The sequence below is a fragment of the Taudactylus pleione genome, unplaced genomic scaffold, assembly GCF_031769625.1.
Source record: "Taudactylus pleione unplaced genomic scaffold, aTauple2 ptg000037l, whole genome shotgun sequence".
In the NCBI taxonomy this organism is placed as follows: domain Eukaryota; kingdom Metazoa; phylum Chordata; class Amphibia; order Anura; family Myobatrachidae; genus Taudactylus; species Taudactylus pleione.
Window position 1 is genome coordinate 11367923 of NW_028284439.1, and position 27613 is coordinate 11395535.

The following is a 27613-nucleotide window of genomic DNA, read 5'->3' on the forward strand; positions in this document are numbered from 1 at the left end:
TGTATTCTACCAGTCATCTGGTGACGACTGTACTCTGGATCCAGGGAGCACATGTGAACGCATGTATACTGGTTTGTAAACTCTGACCTCTTTCATGAATTGTATTGTACCACTGCATAGCTTGTAATGATAATGTTATATATTCTTTAAATACAATATTTACTTTTGTGCGTTGGACCACAGAAAGTGTGCGTGTGTTCACTAGCTTTCACATAAATAAGGGAAGGTATTGCGTATGCATAACACCTTGCTTGCACTGTGCATACACATTTTCATATTGCCTTACGCAAGGTGCGTCCACGTGGCGTCAACAGCCATAGTGAGATTTAAAATAAAATGTGAAATATATATATACATACACATATATATATATATATATACACACATATACATATACATATACCCACCTCCCTCGGCTCCGTTTCAATGTATTTTACTCCATCGTCATCAGGTATGGAGTAAAATACATCGAAACGTTGGAGCAATCCTGTGTGTTGCAGTGTTTCATTACCTGAGTGCCGCCGAGGTAGGTGTATATTGTGCAGTGGGTTCTGTCGGAACGCACCAGGGCATGTATTTATTTATACTGTCAGTGCCACCCGAAAGTTATATATATATATCTATATATATTTGCTCTTCTATTCTCTCAATACTTTTGACCTCCACAGTATTCATTTTCTGCTGGATAGAATAATACCTCTTCTAAACGTTTTCTTTGTTCTTTCTGCTCTTCAATGCGTTTTTGCCTTTCAGCCAGAAGCTGCCTTTTGTGCTCTTCATTCTCACGTTGCTGCTGTTCCAGTTGCTGACGTCTGAGGGCTTCTGAACGCTCCTTATTAGCCAACTGCAGCCTCAAGAAATCTCGTCTTAGCGTAGACTCCCCAGGTAGATTTAAAATAGAGCTGAATAGATCGAAAACAAAAAAAGTTTTTAGCAAAACTGTTCTGCAACACAATCTGAAGCAAATTAAACCTTATGCACTAATCGACGATTAGGCAACTTGTGGACCTCCAACTGAGGTTGAACTACATGTAGCGGCATTTCTAAGTGCCAGCACCATTTGGCAGTGAGTAAAACAAAAAATGCAGAAAGTGAAGAAAATATGGCGGTACTCAGGGTGTAGATTAAGCAGTGTTAGTATATTATGCATCCAGCATACCAACATTTCAGAACACACAGATATTTTTTATCAAGTTAAAAATAACTTCATGATGAGCATTTCTTGCCTTAAATAAGATAGCCCCACCTGTGGTATTGGTGTCTATTGGATCACCACACATGAAGTATGTCCCAGCATCCATGCCTGACAACGTGCATTGGCCGGTCGCATCCTGGTTACCATGTTTAACGTGCAATGAAGTAAGATGTATGTGGACACAAGCAGTTTCTGCTGATTAAAATGATATGCGGCATGCCAATGTTCTGTGTACGGCTGCGGGTGCATCTGCAAGCGAAATGCTACATTACAGTGTCGTTACATTGTCAGCGGCTGCGACACTAGTAATTCAGATGCAACTGCATACAGAATATAGACATGCTGCACATCATTTTAGTCAGCAGAAGATGTTTGTGTGTCCTATTCCTTTGCGAATAAGACGCATTTGAAGGTAAAACGTCGCACGAAAAGACACTCTGCTTAAGCGTTGTTTCACACGTCATGTAGCACACGGAAGCATGATGTATGTGGACATATATATATAAATATATACATAAAAAGAACGGTCTGACTCATTAACATTTATTTTTCCTATGGAAATTTAAATGTATATTACAAAAGGCTTGAAAATACCCTAATAATTAATTGTAAGGCTGTATACAGATGTGTCCTCATAGATGTTTCCTGCATCCGTGCCAGCAGTCTGTCTCTGCTAGCGCCGGGTGTCCTTTTTCACCCAAAAATGCGTCTTCAACGCAATGTGATGCGACAAAGACGCACCAGTAGTCTGCTGATTAATTTGATATGCGACACTCGTATATCTGTGAAAAAAAGACACTAAGATGCCTGGCGCTAGCAGAGTCTCACGGGACCTTATGGTTAACTTGCGCCAGGCATCTTGCGCCACATAGCGTATTGAGGCTAGATGTATAAGGACACATCTGTATGTTTTTGGTTTTATTAGTGCCTGGAACAGGAAGTACAAAGTATACACCCTTTATCCTAACTGTGGGCAGGATGGTTGGTGTAACAGTTAGCATTACTGCCTCACAGCACTGAGGTCACAGGTCTGATTCCCACCATGGACCTAAATGTGTGGAGTGAATCCATCGACATACTAATATAAATTAGAATTTTAGAACGTGGATCCTATTTTAGTTGTAATGCCTTACAAAGACTGCACAGGTAGCAACAATACATTAGCAAATACAGTAGGTGTCTACTGCCTATTAGTAGAACAATATTTTTACTGGATATACTAAGGTTTATAGCAGGTTCAGCAGAACTTCAGGCTAGCCTATGGGGGATCATTTGCAGTTGTGTGTACCAAACATCCACAAAGAAAAGCCATTGGAAATGTGTGGAATAAGATGCTAAGCTTTCAACTATGCCCTGCAGGTTTGTCACTTTGATCTTTCTTAGTGATTGAAAAGGATATACAGCTACAAAGTGCGACTTGTGTTAGTCACAAACTTAACAAATTCTTTTCTTTTAGATCACTCTAGATCTGTGCATATCCATTGTCCAAGTGAACACTTTTTTATGCAATTTTTTTGGCTATAGCATGACTATATAACATAATTCATTAGAAAAGGGACATTGCAACAGTTTATACCAATTTTCTGACGGGTTCTATGGAAGTTGTTCTAGGCCTACTTTCCAGACATCAGAAAATCAAACAAATGAAAGAAATGCAAATGTGGACAAACATAACATAATTGTAAACAGGGGCTCTGGTATCATTTGCATTTGGTCGTACCACCCAGACATACATCTCAGATTTCAAAAATGGGTCCATTTATCTGCAGGTATTTTTGGATGGAATCCAGCAGCTGGTGTGGGCAGGGAACATTCGCTCCTTTACTACATTATGTACTACTTGGGCACCTACGTTAATAAAGGAATGGCGTTATTTACAGGTACACCATTTTATATCCACCTGTCGCTTTGTTTCGCCTTTCTGCAGGAAGATTTTGAGCATCTTTGTGTTTCACCATGTACAACTGAGCATGCAATATCTCAACTATATCAGCTTCTCCTTGACAGCTCAGATGTTCTCTTATTAAGTTTCACCCACGCATCGGAACATGATCTGGGCCAAGAGCTTGGAGCCGTCAACTAGGACAAAATCTTTAAATTGGCACACGCTTGTTCTCAGAGTACCTGTGTTGTAGAGACACAATACAAGCTGAGTACCTGTGTTGTAGAGACACCGTACAAGCTGATCATGCGCTGGTACAGTTGCACGGATGTCCTAAGTAAAATGCACATAGGTGTCTCAAACGTTTGTTGGAGATGTTCATCGCATGTTGGCTCTCCGTTCCATATTTGGTGGGACTGTCCTGCACCCTGACCCTATAAGTTCCTGGCTGAAATTGATGGTGAGGCAGTACCTTCTGAAACCACCTTATAGCTTGACCACCTGCCCTCACTGCCCATGGTGAACTATAAAGGGTCCCTTTTTAAACATCTGAATAACGCTGTCAAAGCAGTTATACCGGTACGGTGGCGATCTTCCTCTCCTCCAACCATTTCAGACTAGCTTTCCAAGATTGATTTCTATATGGATATGGACGACCTGTTTCTTTCATTGTCTAATGCAGGGCCGGTTCTACCATTACGCATGGTACGCAGCTGAGTAGGGAGGGCGCCACATAGTGGAGGGAGCCTCAGCTGCGACCATGCAGGCCGACTGTCTCTGTGACACAGCCGCACCGCGCATGTAGCGCTGACCAAACGGAGTTCGTCAGCACTACACAGTGACAAACACACAGCCGCCGGCGCCGGCAGCTGTTTGTTTTGATTAGCAGCCAATGAGAGTCAGTCAGACTCTCATTGGCTACTGCACCCACTGCCGAAGCCGGGCCGGAGCTTTCTGGCTCCCGCAGTGGGTAATGGGAGAGACGTTCTCCCATAATGCAGAGCGGACCGGGAGGACGGACTGAGGAGCGGATGTTGGCGGCCGGAGCGGGAAAACAGGTAAGTGTTTTTATTTTTATTACATGTGCGTCTACTCGGGGGGGGGTTACTACTGGGGCACTGCATAGGGGGGGGACCTCCACTGGGGGCACAATAAGGGGGGGGACTACTACAAAGAGGGGACTGCTACTACAAGGGGGTGGCTACTGCTGGGGCACTGCATAGGGAGGGGGGGAAACCTCCACTGGGGGCACAACAAGGGGGGGGACACTACTACAAAGGGGGGTATACTATAAGGGGGTGGCTACTACTGGGGCACTGCATGGGGGGACCTCCACTGGGGTCACAATAAGGGGGGGGGCTACTACAAAGAGGGGACTACTACAATAGGGTGGCTTCTACTGGGGCTCTGCATAGGGGGCGGACCTCCACTGGGGGCTCAACAAGGGGGGGGGGACTACTACATGGGGGTGGATACTACTGGGGCACTGCATGGGGGAGGGGAACCTCCACTGGGGGCACAACAAGGGGGGACTACTACAAGGGGGGGCCACTACAAGGGTGGGGACTACCACTGGGGGCACTACAAGGGGGGGGACTGCCACTTGGGGCACTGCATCGAGGGACCACTACTGGGAGCACAATATAAAGGGCAATACTGGGGTACTGCATAGGGGGGGGACTACAACTGGGAGCACTGCATGGGGGGGGGGAAGACTACTACTGGGGGCACTATATAAGGGGCACTGCATAGGGGGTACCACTACTGGGGGCACTGCATAGGGGGACTACTATTGGGGGCACAAGGGGCACTGCACAGGGGGGACCACTACTGGGGGCACTGTGAAAGGGGCACTGCATAGGGGGGCAGCAAAAAATATACTCGCTTACCAAAAAGTTTGGGCTAGGGCCGGCCCTGGTCTAATGACTACTGTATGTACATTTTCGAGACACTAGGTTCAGGTGGCTTGATTTTAGGGCGTCTGCCTCTTACAGGATCCATTCTCCATCTCTTAACCTGTCATCCCCCCCCCCCTTTCTGTCTTCTTCATCCTTCGCTCGCCTCTCAAGGCCCTGTTTTCTGGCAATCACTCACTGGCATCACGACTGTGACTTCGCTAGTCCCCTGACATTCACTGTATCTTACGGTTTATGACGATACCACTTGCTTCACCTCGCAGGATTGGTTGGATCTATGCTCTGTCTCCTTCACCGGTCCCATCCACCTCCCTCTTATATACTTTTGAATCTTTTTACCTGTAATGTTCATATTTGCTTTTCTCACTAGTTGTTTACGTTTAGGCCTGTCTACAGCATGTTTATATCTTGCTGTACTTACTCCAGTTTGGGCCTCGTACCACTGTACATGACCTATGCAGACCAGGAATAAACATTTTATTGCCCTAGGCTGTTTTTGCTTCTCCTACATCCCATGCTATCCCCTATAGGGCTAGGGCTCCAACATGCAATAACTGTGTAAAAGAAATGAACTACTAGTACAGTAATCATGGAACGTTTAAGCTGGAAGGCATACATAATATACGCGGTAGCATGATGACAACAGAATTCTGCTATGCCACGTCCAGGCCTACATGCCCTTATTGAAAAAGCTAAACCGACTCAGCAAACCTCAGCCAAATTGATTTGAAATCCTGTACATCAAGCAAATGGATATATATACGGTTACCGGTCTATTCAGGTATAGATTTTCAGCTACAACCAGTCATTTTACCTTGGCTCCCCTGAATCGTTATCTTCCTCCTCCTCTTCGCTTCCACTATACTCATACTCTGTTTCATCTGTAAAGGAAAAGTTTCCCTGGTTTACACTTCCTTTAACATACAATAGTATTGTTTAATGACTTACAAACTATGATAAATGATCAACAAACATACAGTACATTAAAACTAGCATTCAAAAATAACATGTAAAATTCCGAAGCTGTGACCGTCTGTTTACATTTACTAGCATATGCTGCATCTTTACTGTGTAGTGGAATACAAACCATCCATATCTTTTATCAGACACTATTGGTGGGTACACACTGGGCGATATTACTGAGCGACTGCACGATTACGACATTGTAATTGTGCAATCACTCAGTAATCGTGCACAAATCGTGCACTTTTATGTCGGAAACGACCAGCGATGCGCACTCCCGCTGGTCGTTTCCAACATTGTCGATCGCCTGAACATGCAGCACAATCTGACGACCTCGTCAGGTTGCTGCATGTTGGGGAATGGGGGAGAGAGCCCGGCGCTGAACGATATCGTTAATGATATCGTTCAGCGGCTGTGCTCAATGTCATGAACGACTTTGAGCACAGCCTGCCGGGGACACACTACACGATATCGCTCAGGGAGCATATCGTGTAGTGTGTACGCACCAAGGGTTGAAGATGGCTAAACGAGACAGACTGCAATGTGATAACATAAAAAGTCTGAGGTGTAGGGAAGTATTTCCCCTTATGATCAGAGCTTTGGAGCCTGTTTATCAATACTGGCTAAGTGGTTGGAGTATTGCTCTCCACATCGCAGGGATACATAATGATGTACTACCACTATGTACCATGACAGCAAAACCCCTTCCTCCTTCAGCTGGCAGTCTAGCACATGCTTATAGCACTCTTGCTTGGAAAGGGATCCAGGAACATCTTTCCAGCTTTGACTAACCCTATGTTGAAGGTAAGGTAACCCCAAACTAAAAAGAAAATTTAATTCCCATAGAAGTCTAAAAGCAAGAAAAGCGGGATACGGCAGAAGAAATCTCTTATATGCCAAGGTTAACTCTTTAAAGTTCTGGCTAATGGCAACTTAATAAATAGACCCCTTTATCTGAAATATCTTCAAGTTCTGAAATGGTTATAAACCTATGTTGTTAGATGCTCTCTTACATAGACCACTTGTATTTTTAGATTTAATGGATCTTCAAATCCTCTCTCAAGATTTAGCATGTCTAATCAATGTACCAGAAATAATACAATATAGTTGGGTCACAGTGGCACGTTTGTATGGTGGATTTTTCCACCCATAAAAACATTACACTGAGTGGCGGAACCTCTTTTCCCCGTCACAAATTGGTCTTAAAGAGGTCTTGTAAAAATCCTATTGAGAATAGGGGATGAGGGAAAAGGAGAAGGGATTAGTTAAACTATAGAAGATGACCATTTAGAATATTGTGCGCTTGTATATATGCATTATTTATAAAGTCTTTTTTTTTTTTCTAACATTAATATTCCCTTCTAATTTATTTATTTTTTACATTAAGCATAATATATTTTTCTTAGAACCTATTAATAAGAAAGCTGTATGAAATGTAATAAAATAGGAATATTTAAAAAGCATCATAGAAATCATGTTTAAAGAACCACAACAACTGTACAAAGTGATCACAATACCGTAAAAAAAACCAGTTCTATGGGTAAAATATTTAAAAGGTTAATTATTCAGTAAGCTATGAAGTCACAAAAATAAACAACTGATACAGATCAGTTGTGACTGATACAACTGACATCTACGTTAAGCTAAATTCCTAATCTTATCAATTACAATGACATTCTGTCATTTTATTGATTGCACCATTTAAAACTCCATTCACAAGCCAAGAATATGACTAATCTTCTTACCTTTCTCCCCTCGTTTTTTCTTTGTTCGGTCAATGTGGTCCTTGAGCTGGATTCGAACCTGTCTCTCATTTGGTTGATCTCTTATGAACGGATGCTTCATCAACTGCTCGGTTGTGGGTCTTTGGCTGTGGTTCTTGACAAGACAGCTCTCAATGAACGACTGAAACTTTTTAGACCTAGATACAAAACAAATGGAGACAGTGAAGAAATTCAAACACAAAATACTGCAAGAGTTAGAATTCTGTTACAGTACTCGTTTCCAATTTTCTATATACAAACCGTGCACTTTCAACTACATACAGTGGAGGTAGACAATCAATATCCAAGAGAACAGTCTAGTAAATAGACTTCAAACCAATGCGACAGTGATAGTTTGCAATCTCAATAATATTCATTCAGCCTACAAAAGCAGCTTCCATTGTGTGCGACTATGTGAGATAAGGGACATATTCAGGGTCATATGTCAAGAGAAGCAATTTGTGGGAAAGGAACAGATTTTCAAATGAATATATAAGTTAACACATATTTTGGAAATATACAGTATACTTTTTAAACACTTAAAAGGCCCCTTCCTGAGGAATGGCTCACTATTTTCCCATCTCATTTAGTACAGAGTAAGCTTGGGGACGAGGAGAATCTTAAACAAAAGGTATGGGGCAGGTCACATATCCAATTCTCCCCAGATCATGAAACCGCTCTTCTCCTAACTGTTCCTCCCAAGGCTGGCCCTACTCTTTATACAGATGTGTCCTCATACACCATTACCACAGCTCTTTTCAGTGCACCAGGTACCGTGCGTCATGGCCTGCGACAAGCATCTTTTTCACTCGAATGTGAGTCATTCATATGCCTACTCTCCCCGGGATGGCCAGGAGGCTCCCGAAAACCAGGTGGCGCTCCCGGCTGCTCACAAAAGTAGGAAAATCTCCCAGCCGGCCGCCAGCCCCTTGCATCGCCCAGGACACCCCCGCATACCCATACAAACACCCCTGCAGGGGAGGGTGATGACTATATTCGCACTGCATCACGTCATCGTGGCCCGACCCCTGCTGCACAGTGCTGTTAACCTCGTCATTGTGGAGAAGAGGGGGCAATGACGTAATCACCCGCTCACGCCCCTGCTTCGTCCCTAATACTGCATCATCTCCCCACCATGCCCCCCAGGGCCGGATTATAGGAGGGGCGAGCTGGGCGGTCGTCCAGGGGCCCCCACACCTTGGGGGCCCCCACACTGACGAGAATAATGAGTGGAACCTGGCCACTCACCCTGGCCAGCTTCCGGTCCCGGCAGCATCACAGCAGTGACAGTCTCACTGCCTCTGAGATTCACCCGACAGTGGCTGTATGGAAGCCCCGCCCCCTTGTTGACAATGCCGCGATTCGCGGGTGAACGAGTAGGGGGCGGGGCTTAATGCAGTGGAGTGCCTGCCCCATCAGAAGGTTCATGGGTTACCTTGCTGCAGCTGCAAGAGGTTAGTGTGTGAGCTCCCTTCCTCCATCTCTCTCCCCTCTGTCCCCTCCTCCCTCTCTCTGTCTCTTCCTCTATTTCCCTCTCTGTCTCACTCCCAATCCCTCTCTGTCTCACTCCCTCCCCCTCTCCTTCTCTTCCTGTTCCTCCCTCTCTCTCTTTCTCTTCCTTATCTCTCCCCTTGTGCCTCCCCCCCCCCACTCTCTATCTATACTGTATCTATATCTTTATCTATAAATATATATCTCAATTTATCTATCTTATCTATTTTTAATAGATATATATATATATCTTCCAGCTCTAAATCCTGCATTTTACTCTGGCAGTGGCCATTTTTTGTTTATGGGGCCCCCACAATCCTTAATCCGGCCCTGATGCCCCCCTTATGCCATGTCACGCCCCCGGCAGTAGAAGTCTGGCTGTCCCGGAAGGAGGGAGCTGAATGTCGGCAAGTAATGCAACGCAATGCGACAAAACTGCTTCATGAGACTGCACTGATTAATTTGATATGCGACACCTGTAGATCTGTGTGCCACTGAGTCTGAATACCAAGTGCTACTATGCACTGGGCGCGCCTTTTTTCACTCCAAGTTATGTTGTACAATTCAATACACAGATATACAAGTGTTGCATATCAAATAAATAAGTGCAGTCTTGCAAAGCCATTTTGTCACATCGCTACAAATTGCTACCGAGACACACAATTGACAGTAAAAAAACATGAAGACACTACACAGCTCGGGGCAGATCATTCGCGCCAGTCATCTCACACCACATTGAGTATTGATGCTAGATGAATGATGACACATCTGTACTAACATCACCCCCAAACACATCGTCCCCCAGATTATTATTTCTAAATCCCTAACACACAAACTCAGTACTCCAGAGAGTTTTCTCTTTACTGTCCTGTGATGAGGACAAGGTGTCTCCCAGATGGCCACAAAGACTCAGGAGATGAGACTACGATAAAGTGATCACTTACAAGACTAAGCTACACGGTACAGTGACAGCCTGGCAGTGAATCAGAGTGTACCTAATTGTATTCTGATTCACCGCCAGATTGCTTCCATTTAATGGTCATGTGCCCTGCAGTCCCTATCCATGTAGGGAAACCTGGACAATGCAAGGAGGTGCAAGGCCGGATAGATACAGGGGGACCTGTATTACTAGTACAGAAATACTAGTAGCCACATAACCCAGTACAGAAATACTGTATGCCCTGGGTGGCGAAATACTAGAGAGTATCTGTTTTACAGCGTTCCCATTGTGGACACCCATGGGGCAATGTACATGGCAGCAAACAAACCAAACCGTAAAAATGGTGACTTGTTTGATGCATCACCCATTTTCACTTCATAGTATAAATGCTGACCACTCATTTTATGGGTTGTTGAATTGAAGCCTTCTCATATAAAATGAGATCAGAAAGTTAAGTGCGAATAATTGAACCTAAAAGAGCTAGTAACTGCAGCAATAGTTTAGGCTAATCATATATTAAATGGGGATTATAAATAATATAACAAAAAACAAACAAACACAAATTTAGACATCTTAAAATACTTCCATGGCTCAAGAATAGTGTTGTGTTATCAAATAAGCTTTTATCTCCAAAATCTACAAAATAGAATAGCTCTAGATATACGTTTGATTTATTCATGAATGATGTCTGTCCTCTCCATTTGTGATGAGCCATAAATCACATGGAGTTAGGCAGCAGTGTCCTAGGAGTGTTGTAGTCAGCCATTAATGGAACGCTTGGCATGGCTCTTGTCTGCTGACAGGAAGTGTTAGTGACACTTGTACTGAGATGTACCTCACAGTACAGGTGAAACATTTTAGCAGTAAAGCTCACAAGAAATATTGCAAATATTTTAAAGGTGTGGACAGTATTTCACAAAATACTGATAAACCAGAAATGTAAATGTATTCCTACTGTAGTTTCACATTAAGAACTTGAGAAAGTCACACAAAGGATTAGATATTTTGTGCAAGGGTATATACAGAGCTCTGGTAAAAGTGGATTCAATACAGTATATGAGGGTTAATCATACCAGTGGGGTGTGAATAATAACCATTGAATTAGAGTGTTAGTGCGTAGGCCTTTTTAGAGATTATAAATTCTCTGCAACAGCTGACACCCCATTTGAGCCAGTAAGTACTTCAGAAGCAGAAAGATAAATACAATGTTCAGTCTATGCATAAATTGACAGCATCATTTCTAAAAACTTCATGGTGGTGAAGAAACTTTTCCCTCTGTCAGAAAGGGAGCTATTTATTAATACATGAAATTTGCCCAGCAAATGTAATATTCCATATAGCTGCATATGGCAGTGATCTGGAATGTTTTTTGTCTGCCATTTATCAATAAGGGGCTCCTCTTGGAGCCACAGTGAAATCCTCACTCCCAGGTTTCCTTCATTCTAACGCTGCCCATCAAGGAGTTCAGGCAATATGTAAGACAGGACCAGGAAGAGATCCAGCTACAGTGAGAGAAAGTGACAGGCATTGCAGGTCCCCATTAAAAAGTATAGGTAAGACTATTTCAAAATGGGGATCCTAGCGCCATAAAGAAACGCATCTCTCACTTAATAAATAGATCAGACACTGCAGTCCCCATAGCAGTCTATGGGGACGTGGTAAACAACAACAAAAACAAAAAAAGGGATTGCTAGAGAAAATCAGTGATTTCTCCACGGTATCCCTCTTTTATAGGAGGAATCCATCAAAAAAGCCAGAGAAAGGGGCTAGCTATCACTGCTTCATAAATATATCCCAATATAAGTACGGCACACACAATGTAACCTCTCTTATGTTTTGTTCAAGTGCTTATACTGCAACTATAAAAACATTATTTTCAGTGATACCACTCTATGCCCTTGTTTAATCTACACAGAGCATTTATATTACCTAGGAGTCTGCAAGCTAAATCAGCCAGCATCGGCCTTGGCCTAGATAGATACAAGGCAGAGAAAGCTCTGCCATCCTTTAAGGCCTCCACACATGGAACGATATAGCGGCCGATCAGACGCATTGGAACGATATCGCAGCTATATCGTTCCATGTGTGGGCATGATATCATCCACTGACCATGGGGTCGTCCGTCGCTCTTCCAGATCTTTCTGCATGCACAAGAGATCTGGGAATCGACGAGCGATCCCATGCTGGTCTATGCGGGGGGGAGGGGGGCGCCGGCATATCGGGCGGTCAGGCACCAGATCACTCCATGTGTGGGGACCGCTCGATATGTCGATTGTTGGATCCTATCGCTGGGTACACATCATACCGTGTGTACCCAGCTTTAGATGCATGGTTTTTACCAGAAGATGTCACAGATGGCAGACATATATCAATGAGTGAAGATGTGGCCATAGCAACAATCAGCTTCTAGCTAGCATTTATGGAGTACATTCTTTAAATGTTAGATAGAAACTAATTGGTTGCTTTGGGCAACTTGTTCACTTTTTAGAATGTATGATACATTTCCCTCAATATGCTAGAAACATTTAAAGAGGTCCTCTCACCAGGTCCTCTGATCTCTTTGTATTGCTTTACCACACAGTGACTGTTGCACTATGCAGTTAACAAACAAATATAAAAAGGTCTTCCTTCTTACAGCTAATTTAATTTATCTTGCTCACTGGGAGTAGAAAAGGTGTGTGATATAGCTGTAAAAGGACACAGTGCGGTTCGATAGCTTGGCGGGCAAAAACCTACTCCGGGTGCCTTCTATATCTCACACATATTTGATAAAATTGTATGTGTCCCCACCAGGAGATACTTGGAAGGGTGGTCCAAGTGGGACATTCGACTGGGACTTAATAGCACGACACACTGTGACTTGGGTCATCTACTCTCCCAACATTCCTGGAAAGTCTGCTGCCATTCAGGAGTCCCCAGGCGAGGAGAAAGTATAGGATATACAGATAGCAGTGCATTTAGCACCATCTCCCAAGCAAGTTCACAGGGAAACCTTTTCCTATAAACTAAAGCAATAATAAAGAATAAGGGCACCTGGTAATGCATCATTTCTAAGGGTAAGCACATCTGCTAATCCATATATATTTACTTAGCTCAGCAAAACAGTTTTGTTTAGGAAACTGTTTCACTTTAAGTTCTGCCTTACCTGTATAGCACCAATTTTATTTCATTGGCAACAGAGTTCATCAAATTCATTATGCACTTCTGTATCAATAGCAGAAAAGGAAGGATGTTACGACTTTATATAATAGTACATTGGATTTTATGCAGTGCCTTGGCTGTACTTGTAACTTTATGATCCATTGTGCCAAAAGCTAATTGCATCAATACCTGAGATCACAAGTTATTTGTATCCTGTCTCTCTTTCCACATTTCATTCCATTTCCTTAATATAAATTTCCTGACCTTTTGTTGCTGCTTATGTCTGGAGAATGTGTGAAGTTTCAGAAGCAGTGCACAACAAGTCTCCAAGGCGGCTTGTCTGTTCACAGAAAGTGACACTGTCTGTTTATTAGACAGATAGAAGACTACTTTACTTACAGAATTAAAAAATGTTCAACTTCCTAAAAAAAAGCCAGGCCCTTATTAATACTGTTAAAAGCATGTAAATGGGAAAGGAAACCGTTGGTTAGAATGACGATATGTCAACTAGCATTTGCAGCCTGAGGCATTTGCTATCCTTTGTTAGTGTCCTCCATTGATACCCCTTCCCATGACCACAAGGGATCATTAACCACAATAGGTCACATTTGAAATGTGTTTAAAACTAAAATTATAGTAGGTACTCAGCCTATGGACCACAAACAGGTTATTGATTAATCTTCTTGTGGTCTCTTTTAGAAAGCAGGGGTGATTTATATCTTGGTACAAAGAGATAAAAATAAATCTAGCTCTCACGACCATAAACACATACAGTCAGGTCCATAAATATTGGGACATTGACAGAATTTTCAGATTTTGGCCTCTATTCACCACCACAATGGTTTTGAAATGAAACAAACAAGTTGTGCTTTAACTGCAGACTTTCAGATTTAATTTGAGGGTAATTACATCCAAATTGGGTGAACGGTGTAGGAATTACAACAGTTTCAATATGTGCCTCCCACTTTTTAAGGGGCCTAAAGTAATGGGACTATCAACTCAAAAGCTATTTCATGGACAGGTGTGGGCTATTCCCTCGTTATTTCATTATCAATTAAGCAGGTAAAAGGTCTGTAGTTGATTCTAGGTGTGACATTTGCATTTGGAATCAGTTGCTGTCAACTCTCAATATGAGATCCAAAGAGCTGTCACTATCAGTGAAGCAAGCCATCATTAGGCTGAAAAATCAAAACAAACCCATCAGAGAGATAGCAAAAACATTAGGTGTGGCCAAATCAACTGTTTGGAACATTCTTAAAAAGAAAGAACGAATCGGAGAGCTCAGCAACACCAAAAGACCTGGAAGACCACGGAAAACAACTGTGGTGGATGACAAAATAAATTATTTCCTTGGTGAAGGAAAACCCCTTCACAACAGTTGGCCAAATCAAGAACACTCTCCAGGAGGTAGATGTATATGTGTCAAAGTCAACAATCAAGAAAAGACTTCACAAGAGTGAATATAGAAGGTGCACCACAAGATGTAAACAATTGGTGAGCCACAAAAACAAGACGACCAGATTAGAGTTTGCCAAACAACATCTAAAAAAGCCATTACAGTTCTGGAACAACATCCTATGAACAGATGAGACAAAGATCAACTTGTACCAGAGTGATGGGAAGAGAAGAGGAGGAAAGGAGCTGCTCATGATCCAAAACATACCACCTCATCAGTGAAGCATGGTGGTGGTAGTGTCATGGCGTGGGCATGTATGGCTGCCAATGGAACTGGTTCCCTTGTATTTATTGATGATGTGACTGCTGACAAAAGCAGCAGAATGAATTCTGAAGTGTTTCGGGCAATATTATATGCTCATATTCAGTCAGATGCTTCAGAACTCATTAGACGGCGCTTCACAGTGCAGATGGACAATGACCCGAAGCATACTGCAAAAGCAACCAAATATTTTTTTAAATCTAGAAAGTGTAATGTTATGCAATGGCCAAGTCAATCCCGTGACCTGAATCCGATTGAGCATGCATTTCACTTGATGAAGACAAAACTGAAGGGAAAATGCCCCAAGAACAAGCAGGAACTGAAGACATTTGCAGTAGAGGCCTGGCATAGAGCATCACCAGGGATGAAACCCAGCGTCTGGTGATGTCTATGCGTTCCAGACTTCAGGCTGTAATTGCCTGCAAAGGATTTGCAACAAAGTATTAAAAAGTGAAAGTTAAATTTAGGATTGTTTAGTTTGTCCCATTACTTTTGGCCCCTTAAAAAGTGGGAGGCACATATAGAAACTGTTGTAATTCCTACACCGTTCACCTGATTTGGATGTAATTACCATCAAATTAAATCTAAAAGTCTGCAGTTAAATCACATCTTGTTTGTTTCATTTCAAAATCATTGTGGTGGTGAATAGAGGCCAAAATATGAAAATTCTGTCAATGTCCCAATATTTATGGACCTGACTGTACTTGCTAACTCTCCCTGATTGTCAGAGAGACTCCCTGAAATAGTAGCAATGTCCCTGACTCCCTGAAGAGTCTAGCAATCTCCCTGATTGCAACTTACCCCCGTTATGTAGCCGGTATATACATGGAGGAAAAAAAAGAAATCAGAGACATACATTCAAATAGGATCATCAGTGCCATTTACCTTCACTGGTTATAAGACACCATGACCCCTTTGGCTATATACAAGGTTTCTTGTGGCCACTTATATGGAACCCCTTGTGAAACATTACATATGAATCTTACTAACAGCATTGGGGCTTGTGTACATTGGATGTAAGTCAATGTTATGACACGCCTCCCAGATGTAGCAGTACACGTCCATTTTAACGCTGCGTGTTGCTTTCACAATCTCCCTGAAACGATTTTTAAAAAGTAGGCTAGTATGTAAAAACAGTACATTATACAAAGCTACAAGTAAAGCTATTAAATACTTTTTGAAATATCTTCTCATTACAGCATAACTCCCAGTCCTGATTTCATTCCCTCCATCCCATCTGTCGGCACCATCGTCCCAACAGTGTTCCCAATGGACATCGCCTAGCTTTGGCTGAATACGGGTGTTAAACTGGTTGCTTTCATAATTACTCAGAAAGCTGACAGCATCGCAGGCATAACAAAATAATTTTCACTGCAACCGATAATCAACCATCCTATTGGCAGGACATGCAAACAATGCATATAGAGCACACACACAGCTGAAAAAAAATTAATTGACATAAACCAGAAATAGACATTTATGTAAGCAATTCCGACACAAATGACAAATAAGATTTATGTATTTTCTCTTTGTATGTAATTCCGAATCCCATTCTGGTGATGTCAGCAAGGTCACGCCATGTGTTAGTTTTCTTCCTAAGCCACATGCACGCCAGGTGCTTTTCTCAGTGGAAATGGGAACTTTCTGTTCAGATGACTGAGCTGGCATCTCTCCTTCGTGATGAAATAGCAGAAAGTTGTATGCTCAAGTCAAGCAGAGAATGAGAAGACAAAAAAAAACCCAGCAAAAATGAGAAAAAAACAACAAACAAAAAATGAGCTGCATACGAGAAAGGACTAACGGAGGAGAAAAACAAAAACAGACTGACAGTACAGATAAGATAGAGAGACAATAGAAAATAAATGCACTGGGGATAAAAAACTAGAGAATACTTTCAGTACTCAGAATCTAAAGGCAAATGTTGTTGCAGGATTATATTACTTAAGACTACATTTTGGTCATATCACACAAGAATCTTTTCAAATCAATTTGTGAATGTAAAATGTTTTTGGTTTAAATATATTTATGAAGCCAAGAGTGTGCATTGACATGACTGTAAAGAAATAACAAAAGCATCTACAGTACAGATGTGCCCACATACATCTATCCTCAGTGTGCTACAAGTGGCGCCATACAATGCGGGAGCTTAGTACGACTGTGTAGCGCTGAGTGTCATTTCCTGTAACTTGTTACCTTCAAATGTGACTTATTTGCACAGCGATGCGAATAGATAGCACAAGCAGCTTCTGCTGATTAAAATGATATGCAGCATGCCTGAGTTCTCTGTGCTTCCATGGGTGCATCTGCATGCAAAACACTACGTTACAGTGTTACAGCCGCTGACAATGTAATGTAGAATTTTGCATGCAGATACACGCACTGACGCACAGAAAATAGACATGCTGCATATCATTTTAATCAGCAGAAGTTTCTATGTGCATCATTGTGCGAATAAGACGCATTTGAAGGTAAAAAGACGCATGAAAAGACGCTCTGTGCAACAGAGTCACGCCACGGCATGGCACGACTAGAAGGGCTGTTTAATGCGTCAGGAGGCTAGATGTATGTGGACCCATCTGTATGTATAATTACACCAGGCATCCTATGCCAGTGGCTGGTATAATAGATCCCAACTCACTCAATCGGTAAAGAAAAAAGAAACGTGAAACATTATATCAAGATCCGAAAGCCTTTTTGACAATAAATCTCTTAAATACCAGACCATTTTGCCTAACTCGAGGCACGAGACAAGGTTGCCCATTTTCGCCACTACTTTTTGATTTAACCCTAGATCCCCTCCTGCGTCATTTTGAAAAAAGCAAGAGACTGGCGAGGCATTTTCTTGGCAAAACACGAGATTCAATTTTCGGTATTTGCTGATGACCTCCTATTATATTTTGCCAACCCTAAGGAAGCTATTCCACTACTCCTACAAATTCTGCAGGTGTTCAAGGAGATAGCGGGTTTTAAAATTAACTATGCTAAAACAAGGGCCTTGGCCTTTTTTGGGGAGGCGAAGGCAGGATGGGAAAATTCTTTTCCCTTCAAATGGGCAGATAAATACATTACTTACTTAGGGGTCAATGTTCCTTCACACCCTTCTCAACTATATGAGGTTAACTACGCCCCACTATTGTTAAAAATATATAATGATTTCAATAAATGGGCCCATCTTCCACTATCCTACATAGGTAGATGTCACCTTTACAAAATTATCAGTTTCCCCAGATTCCTTTATATTCTCCAAATTTTGAGAATTATCCCGGACAAAAGAGACCTTAAATTTTGTAATCAGGCTCTACAAAAATTTATATGGGCAGGAAAACGAACGAGAATTTCATTGTTTAAATTGCAACAGCAGACACATTTAGGAGGGGTAAATCTGCCATGTCTCAGACAATATGCTATGGCTGCTAATTATCGAATAGCAATGGACTGGATTGGAGGTCATAACATTTACACCACATACTCTATGGAGCAGGCATTTATTCCCCACCACAACTTGATATCTCTATTACATACCCATCCTCGTAATATACCTTCAGAAGCTAGAGAAAACATATTAATAAATACGACATGCACAGCATGGCGAGTTATTAGATCACAATACCATTTATCCAAATTGTCCTCAATTTTTTTTACCATTATGGAAAAATCCGTCTTTTCAACCTGGTAACTCCGCCCAATTTAAATGGTGGCACGCCAGTGGTGTTGGGTACATTTACCAATTTTTACACGACCAAACACTTCAACCTCTCACTCGTTCACAAATGCAGGAGAAATTTCCTCTGGTCACTATCCCTTTATTTCCATATCTACAGGCGATGAGTTATATCCAAAATATGTTACGTGGATTTTCGGAAGTGTCTAGATAGCGCACTACGCTGTAAACCAAAAGGACCCTTTTCAACATCTTTTATATATTCCTGTGCCCGACCACTTATTGCTTTAGAAACAAATACTACAGGACTTGCAAAATGGAAGGAGGTCTTCCCACAAATCCCCATAGAGTCTATTGCTCTTTCAAGTTTTAAAATGAACAAACAACTGGGATCAGTCTCTTATGCTGAAATGCATCTAAAAATTTTACACAGAACATACTACACCCCTAAATTGAAATACATTATTGGTGATGCGCCTGACGCTGATATCGTGCATTGCCTGTGGGATTGTCCACAGGTACAAGTTTTCTGGGAGGAACTTAATAATTATATTAAAGAAATTCTAAAAATTGATTTTGTGATTCTTAGAGAATGGGCTTTTTGGAATATATCGGAAAACACACATTCTCAGAGACTGACTAAGGGAAATAAGCTACTTATGACCAAATTGACGACAGCAGCTAAAAAGACCATTCTCTCACAATGGATTGACCCTAACCCAACTACTCTTACATTATTACAACCTAGAATTATATTTTTGTTTACAATGGATTGGACAGAGATGTCCACTAATAAAGAAAAGTATACTGAAGTTTTTTTGGCACATGGTTACCCTATATTCGTACTCTTTCCCCATCACTTAAGGACTCCATACGGAAATGTTTCCAACGAACATCATGGTTTAATTTGGAAGTGCTTGATAATGGCCCCCCTTTTTGACCTGACTTGATCTATGAGTTTGATCTATACCATTAATGGTAACCGATTTACTGACAGTAATAATATATGTAACGATGTATGTAAATGTTTCTTATATGCACAACTACAATTTATATCTGGATTTCCGCACTGCAAATATTATAATTATTTCGTTGAATGATTGTTATTGCAAAGTGATTATTCTATTTTACTACGTTGAAGATGATTGTGAATATATTTGTATCACAATATTTTGTTGTTCTAACAATAAAACTTATTTTGAAAAAAAAAAAAAAAAAAAAAAAGAAACGTTTTGAATCAATTTTCTCCACTTATAGCATCTTTACATCTGCTGACAATATCACCTTAAAACTTAGTGAAAATACCATATAGTTAAGCAATTATATCTAGTAACAAAAAAACAGCAAAAACACTCAAACTAAAAATGTTCACAAGAAGAAGTGGTTAGAAAATGAGTAAATGGCAAAATCAACTTTTCCACAAAATTCTGTAATATTATAAGCAGTAAAGAATATTTGGAAATAACATATGAAAGGCTTAAAAAAGACTTTAAAGGTGCCTATGGTGTACAGACCCAGGTCTCTGTACCTTCACCGATCATACAGAGGGGTGGGCGTGTCTGGGATAGCGGCCCTGCCATGTGACCCTCAACACGCTCCACTCCTGCATGTGTTCACAACAAGGTTTGGTCATGCCCCTACTAGTACTGGAGCGGCGGATCAATCTCTTGGCTGCCCAGCATGTAATAAATATGTAAAGACATTGAGGCACAGAAGTATTACAGTAAGCGGGTGAAGTCTCGTCCTATACATTCATGTGAATTGTGAGACCCACTTAGAATAATATAAAAATGAAACATTTAAAAGCAAACAAAACATCTTCTTAAAAGCAGCCCAAATATTCCCACATTTTACTTATTAAATTAAATGGTTATCCTAAGGTGAAAATATGTTTCCATCATATGATTCTGCAAACCAGCAAAGCATATTGAATTTTCCAGAGTAAACTCCAAGGTCTGGAAGTGGGAATGTGCTCTGGAATGCACTAAGCACTCCTCTGGCAATACACAAGCAGTGCAGTAGCACTTTGTTTTTTACAATTTGTAATAATGCATTGCCAAGATCAACAAAGGTAATTATGCTGCAAACTAATAATAAAAATTATACTATGCAGTAAACAAAACTTAAAATGTAATATTTTCTGCATCAGAGCTTTGCACGGCTTTTAAAATATTGTGTATTTGGAGATCCTACAAAATACCTAGTCTGATCTCTATTGTATATAAGCATTGTGATTTCAAGTCTGCGGAATGCAAATATTCCACTCCGGCATTGTCTCCTCACATGCAGGGGCACAGAGTGGTGGGGGAGCGTGTACTAATTATCCAGGCCCGAGCTTGCTGGAGGGGCCCGGCGTCGCCCCCCTCCCTCTTCCATCACAGCAGTCCAGTACACACTGCTGTGTGCTAGGCTGCAATGGGAGACAGCTAAGCAGCAGCCGCAACTGTCTCCTATGCCTGTGGGGGGAGCGATCACACCGGCTATGTGCCGGGCTGAGGGGGGCCCCAGGACCCCCCTCCTACTTTTTTTCCAAAGGGAGCGTGGCCATGCCCCCCGCATTTAGGACCCGCGCAGCTCTTGGCGCGCCTGCTCACATGAAGTGGTTCTGGTGGACTGAGTATAGAGAAGAGCAGGGATGCTCCTCCTCACAGAGCAGGTTTACTGATCTTAGTCTCCTCCATTCCCGTGTCTCTGATGCTTAGTTTTACCGAGCCCCTAGTATAGGCCCAGATACATGCTCTGTTACTCTGTATTTTCATTCCACTTTTTTATTCCCCATTGTGTTCCTTCCTTTTCTTTTCTGTACACTTTGATATTAAAATTCAATAAAAATGTAGTGGAATATTATATATATATATATGTATCTGAATGGGGAAGAAAAAGCAAAAAGCCTACAATATATGTTCTGTTACATCCATCATCCCCTCATTCTCTTAAGAATTTGTTTAAGCGACATGAGAATCCCAGCTACAGCTCATATGCAATTCAGGCTGATGAATTCCTAATACTTCAAAATAAAACAAAAATATGCCTCTGTAGAATGGCAGTTGTTTTCCTGAGAAATTAGGCTATGCTACATGCACAGGAACTGCCAAGTCAAGTTTCAACCAGTAAAAAAAAGTGTGGATTGCGGACAAGACAAACAGGAAAAAAAAAATGGTTTTCGAAGTATGTTTACCATTGTACTAAGCACCCCTCTCTCTCTGTGTACATCATGTTTATAATCCACTTGTAGACACAGGCAGTACCAATACAGCGCTTTCATTTCACAATTACACTGGGAAATCAGTCTCCGCAATGACTCACCATTTCTTAGATTTCAATCTAGGAGCTGGATTCCGGGGGATTAGAAACAAGGCTCTCATGGGATGCATATCACAGAGTGCTAAAGGTTACAAAAAAAATATGTCAGAAACTGCAATCAATAGACAACATTTTGTACTATCTAGATGTGTGAAGTAAAAAATTATCCGATTGACTTAGTGGCAGAAAACTGCTCCCGCTATTAGCACCTTAATACTGTAGCTTTAGAAGTCTTTACACCGATCCACTGCAATTCAGGCCGTATTGCTTTATGCAATAGCAAATCATTATGAAGTTACTATTTATTGTTCTATTGGTGATTTAAAGTTTGGAGTACAACAAAGTAGTATAATATTTTTTCTTAAGTTTTTTACATGCTGTATAAAATCTAATATAATTAAACTTGTTGCATTATTTCCTGTGTGTTTATTTTTCCAACTGAGGGCAATCTCTAGGACAGAATAGGATTCCTCCTGTGAACTGAAGCTACATACACACGGTACGATCTGCACCACAACAACTTGAAACATATCTTTCAGTGAAGTCATCCTGCCACATCTCTGAAAAGGCAAAGGTGACGATACCGTGCAGTTGACCTGCATGTACGGACGACCATAGATATCATTACCGTTCATGCGGGAACGATATATCGTTGAACGATATCATTATCGTTCATAGATATCGTACCATGTGTACGCACCTTTACATTTGACTCATAACAGCAGCACAAGTAAAGAAGTAGTTTTTTGAAATTAATTAATCTGTCAGGGACATTGTTAAGTATCTTATAAATGGGATGCGGTTAAACTACAGACGGAGGGGATTCCGGTGGTCAGAATGCCACTGCCGGAATTCTAACACCGGTAACCCGAAGGTAAGTACCAGGGTTAGCGTTAGTGGTAGACATTAGGGGGAGAGTTAGAGTTAGGCACTAAGAGGAAAGGGTTAGGTTTAGGGTGTGGGGAGGTTAGGTTTAGGTACTAAGGGGGGGAGGTTTGGGTTAGGCACCGGGGAGGGAGGGTTAGGGTAGGGAGAAAGGGAGTGTTAGCATACCGACCGTAAAAATGTCGATATTCTAACCCTGTCAGGTATGCCCAGTGGCTTCTGACAGGATTCTAACAGAGCCCCACTCTAGCACAGTTGTGATCGATAACTATTCTCTTTAGCAGATGCATAAACATAATGCTTAGGGAGACTTTTCAAGATTTGCACTGGAGGCGGAAGGCCTTTCTGTCTCCTGATTTTTGAAGAATTGTGCCAGCTGTTGCCACCAGAAAATTTGGAGTGTTTAATTCTCCAGAATTCATTTACCAGTGGACCAGTCACTCATGTCGGGAGCGCTCCCAATACATTGTAGGAAGGCTGCCAAAGATCACATGATTAGGGTCACATGATTTTCAGCCGCCCATAGTATAGTGCCGTCATCAAATCAGTTCAGATTAATTAGTCCAGAATGCTGGTCTGGTACAAGAAAATAATCTACATTTAGAATGACAACATTCTCAATATTGACAATAGAGAACTGAAATCATAGTGATTAGTGTGACATGTACATAAAAAATGCAACGCTGTAGTTTTATTTGCTGTACATGAAAAAAATACAAACTCAAGAGCAGACAGATTCTAAAAAGTAATCTAACAGATAATGTTTTACTTACGTGGAGCTCCTTCTGCCATTTCTATGGCTGTTATTCCTAAGGACCACAAATCACTCTGGAAAAGAATAAAATAGGGGAAAAGTATTCAACAGAAAACATTTTAAAAACCATCCAGAATGTATGAGTGATTCGCAGCTGCTTATGTTACAGGACATTCTATCATCAATTACTGTTTTCTGGACAGAAGTGTTATTTGGAATGAAAAATAATGAACAACGAAGGACACGTCACTCCACATTGAAGGGAAATGCTTTTCCAATAGTGATGGGCTGCGGCTTTAAACCCTGATGAACAACGACAATGAACAAGATGAATTGTTCTCTGCCCGCTGCCTTGGCTGGTGCTTTCTTATTTTTATTTTTATTCCCAGTGAAATTAAATGAGGCTTGAAGTGGGACAGCTGTGTAGAATCGCAGCACTCTTCAGGATTTACACACAGCCTGAAAGATGCAGCTTTATTGGGAGAGGCGAATGGTCCATAATAATATAAGCAGAATATTGGATCCATATATCAAACAAAATTTAGTAAACCTTTCAACATAAATTTCCACTATCTGAAAAATGTGTGTATGTGTCATACAAGGAATTGTGCCAATAATGTGTGTGTATATAACTTTTTGGATCATCTTTCTCTAATTCAATGGCAACTCAACTCAGTAATATAGATAAGATGGACTAATAGACACCAAAAAGTTTGGAGAAGGGTGACTGGAGGAGTACATTGAGCAAAAGAAAATATTATAAGGGGTTCATGAGCATGGCCATAAGATTCCTACTAAAAATTACACAGCATGGGAGATTATATATAGTGAATCAGCCAGTGAATTAACATTTTCAGTTTTAATACAGTAATCTTAAATGTTAGTGCGTACAATATTAGATAGGATCTATTGATTATGTTTTCTTGATGTGTCATATTATTAATTTACTGTACTTGTTTGTTCATTTGCTAGTATTGTGTGTTCATTCACTGGTAATTTGTAAGCCTCTCCTGTTTTTGGTTATAAAATTATAACTATTCCTTCAATCTTTAAACCAAAAATGTATTTTAAAAGTATACATAGTAATAATGATGGCACATGTAATAACTATGACAAATAGTTTTTAAGTTTCTATGTTGCATCTTCTACATACACTATCCCCTTAAATATGAGAATTCCCTTAACCGTTCATTCACTAGACATACACATAGACACACAGTGACATGAAGGTGAGCTCAGGGAGGGCAGAAACCTCCTGTGCAGCAGAAGGGCAAAAGCTATAAATATATTTAGATACGTTTTAATTCTCTTATGACCTAGCAATGCATGACTAGAACATTTGCATAATGGTTTTATTAAAATTGGCAATAATTCAATTAACAAAATACAATTAAATCTGCAACTGAAGAGTAGTGGGTTACAGGTGAATATACATATACACATAAATGATTCCAAAAGGATAATAGAGCACTATGATTTACTTAACATCTTTTTGAGCCAACACTGTGAAACCTGAGCAAATAAGTGTAGGATAGTACTGGAAAGAATATTCATCTGACCAATTGTTTCTTCCATGTATGGACTGCCCAGTGCAGTACAGCATATTTGGGTAACATGAAGAGCGACAGCTAACTATTAGCAATCAGAAAAGGTGGGGCTATTATTAAGATCCATTACTAGGGCACTTGTAAATAATCGACTCCTATTCAGGACAATAGACTTATGTAATCCCATATTTCCAACCAACCTTAATTTCAATTATACACACCAGAATAATAATTAAACAAATATTTTGCTCATTAAAATAAACCTGCTATTATATTTATATATAGAACTATTGAATCATTATTTGCTGTAAGTGATTTTTTTCTCTTCCCATAAATGTTGAGTAGACTAATATAAAAAGACCATTTCAAGTATTGCAATAGGGATTTAAGCTCATAATAGGATTAAACTTCATAGTTGTAAAATTGAAGAACAACTCTTAAGTATTTCTTATCAGGCCCCATATAGTGAGCCCCCTCCTTGCTTTGCTCTTGCATTATTATTTGTTCAAGTTTTGAATAGAAAGTGATTGTCAATTGTGAGTTTTCCAACAGAGCTGAAAATGAATTGTCTGGGAGGCGAGGTTTGCAAACTCTACATAGGTAACTGGGAACAGCACAAAACCTGCCTACAACAGTTTTACTACAGGCATAAAATCATGTACAGTCAGGTGCATAAATATTGGGACATTGACAGAATTTTCATATTTTGGCCTCTATTCACCACCACAATGGCTTTGAAATCAAACAAACAAGATGTGCTTTAACTGCAGACTTTCAGATTTAATTCGAGGGTAATTACATCCAAATCAGGTGAACGGTGTAGAAATTACAACGGTTTCTATATGTGCCTCCCACTTTTTAAAGGGGCCAAAAGTAATGCGACTATCAACTCAAAAGCTATTTCATGGACAGGTGTGGGCTATTCCCTCGCCATTATCAATTAAGCAGGTAAAAGGTCTGGAGTTGATTCTAGGTGTGACATTTGCATTTGGAATCAGTTCCTGTCGACTCTCAATATGAGATCCAAAGAGCTGTCACTATCAGTGAAGCAAGCCATCATTAGGCTGAAAAATCAAAACAAACCCATCAGATAGCAAAAACATTAGGTGTGGCCAAATCAACTGTTTGGAACATTCTTAAAAAGAAAGAACGCACCGGAGAGCTCAGCAACACCAAAAGACCCGGAAGACCACGGAACACAACTGTGGTGGATAACAGAAGAATTATTTCCCTGGTGAAGAAAAACCCCTTCACAACAGTTGGCCAAATCAAGAACACTCTCCAGGAGGGAGATGTATATGTGTCAAAGTCAGCAATCAAGAGAAGACTTCACAAGAGTGAATATAGAGGGTTCACCACAAGATGTAAACAATTGGTGAGCCTCAAAAAGGAAGACCAGATTACAGTTTGCCAAACAACATCTAAAAAAGCCATTACAGTTCTGGAACAACATCCTATGGACAGATGAGACAAAGATCAACTTGTACCAGAGTGATGGCAAGAGAAGAGTATGGAGAAGGAAAGGAACTGCTCATGATCCAAAACATACCACCTCATCAGTGAAGCATGGTGGTGGTAGTGTCATGGCGTGGGCATGTATGGCTGCCAATGGAACTGGTTCCCTTGTATTTATTGATAATGTGACTGCTGACAAAAGCAGCAGAATGAATTCTGAAGTGTTTCAGGCAATATTATATGCTCATATTCAGTCAAATGCTTCAGAACTCATTGGACGGCGCTTCACAATGACCCGAAGCATACTGCAAGTGGAATGTTATTCAGGGGATTGACTCGGCAATGGCCAAGTCAATCCCCTGACCTGAATCCGATTGAGCATGCATTTCACTTGATGAAGACAAAACTGAAGGGAAAATGCCCCAAGAACAAGCAGGAACTGGAGACATTTGCAGTAGAGGTCTGGCAGAGCATCACCAGGGATGAAACCCAGCGTCTGGTGATGTCTATGCGTTCCAGACTTCAGGCTGTAATTGCCTGCAAAGGATTTGCAACAAAGTATTAAAAAGTAAAATTTGGATTTAGGATTGTTTAGTTTGTCCCATTACTTTTGGCCCCTTAAAAAGTGGGAGGCACATATAGAAACTGTTGTAATTCCTACACCGTTCACCTGATTTGAATGTAATTACCCTCAAACTAAATCTGACAGTCTGCAGTTAAAGCACATCTTGTTTGTTTAATTTCAAAGCCATTGTGGTGGTGAATAGAGGCCAAAATATGAAAATTCTGTCAATATCCCAATATTTATGCACCTGACTGTAGCTTTCCTGAAATATTGCATCATTTGACTTCAAGTTGCAAATGAATGAAAAAAAAAAGATTTGCTGTAACTCATTTTGCCTGAGGTATGAAGTAATTTGAATGATGTCTCTGTAAGAAGATCTACTACATAGAATAGTGTACCAATACTAGAACACCTAGAAACATTAGCCCCAAAAGT

At 40.9% G+C, this 27613-nt stretch overlaps 1 protein-coding gene across 10 annotated transcripts in view; it reads right to left on the reverse strand.

The window, feature by feature from the left end:
• The window catches only part of TNIK (TRAF2 and NCK interacting kinase), a 338050-nt gene that overhangs the window by 101661 nt on the left and 208776 nt on the right, over positions 1–27613 (reverse strand). For all 10 annotated transcript variants that reach the window (XM_088452395.1, XM_088452397.1, XM_088452398.1 and 7 more), the window contains exons 8-12: positions 23631–23685; positions 21976–22054; positions 7702–7877; positions 5808–5874; positions 698–902 (exon numbers count right to left, since the gene is read on the reverse strand). In XM_088452395.1, the coding sequence (XP_088308521.1) occupies positions 698–902; positions 5808–5874; positions 7702–7877; positions 21976–22054; positions 23631–23685 (582 nt within the window). The remainder of the gene's footprint in view (positions 1–697; positions 903–5807; positions 5875–7701; positions 7878–21975; positions 22055–23630; positions 23686–27613) is intronic.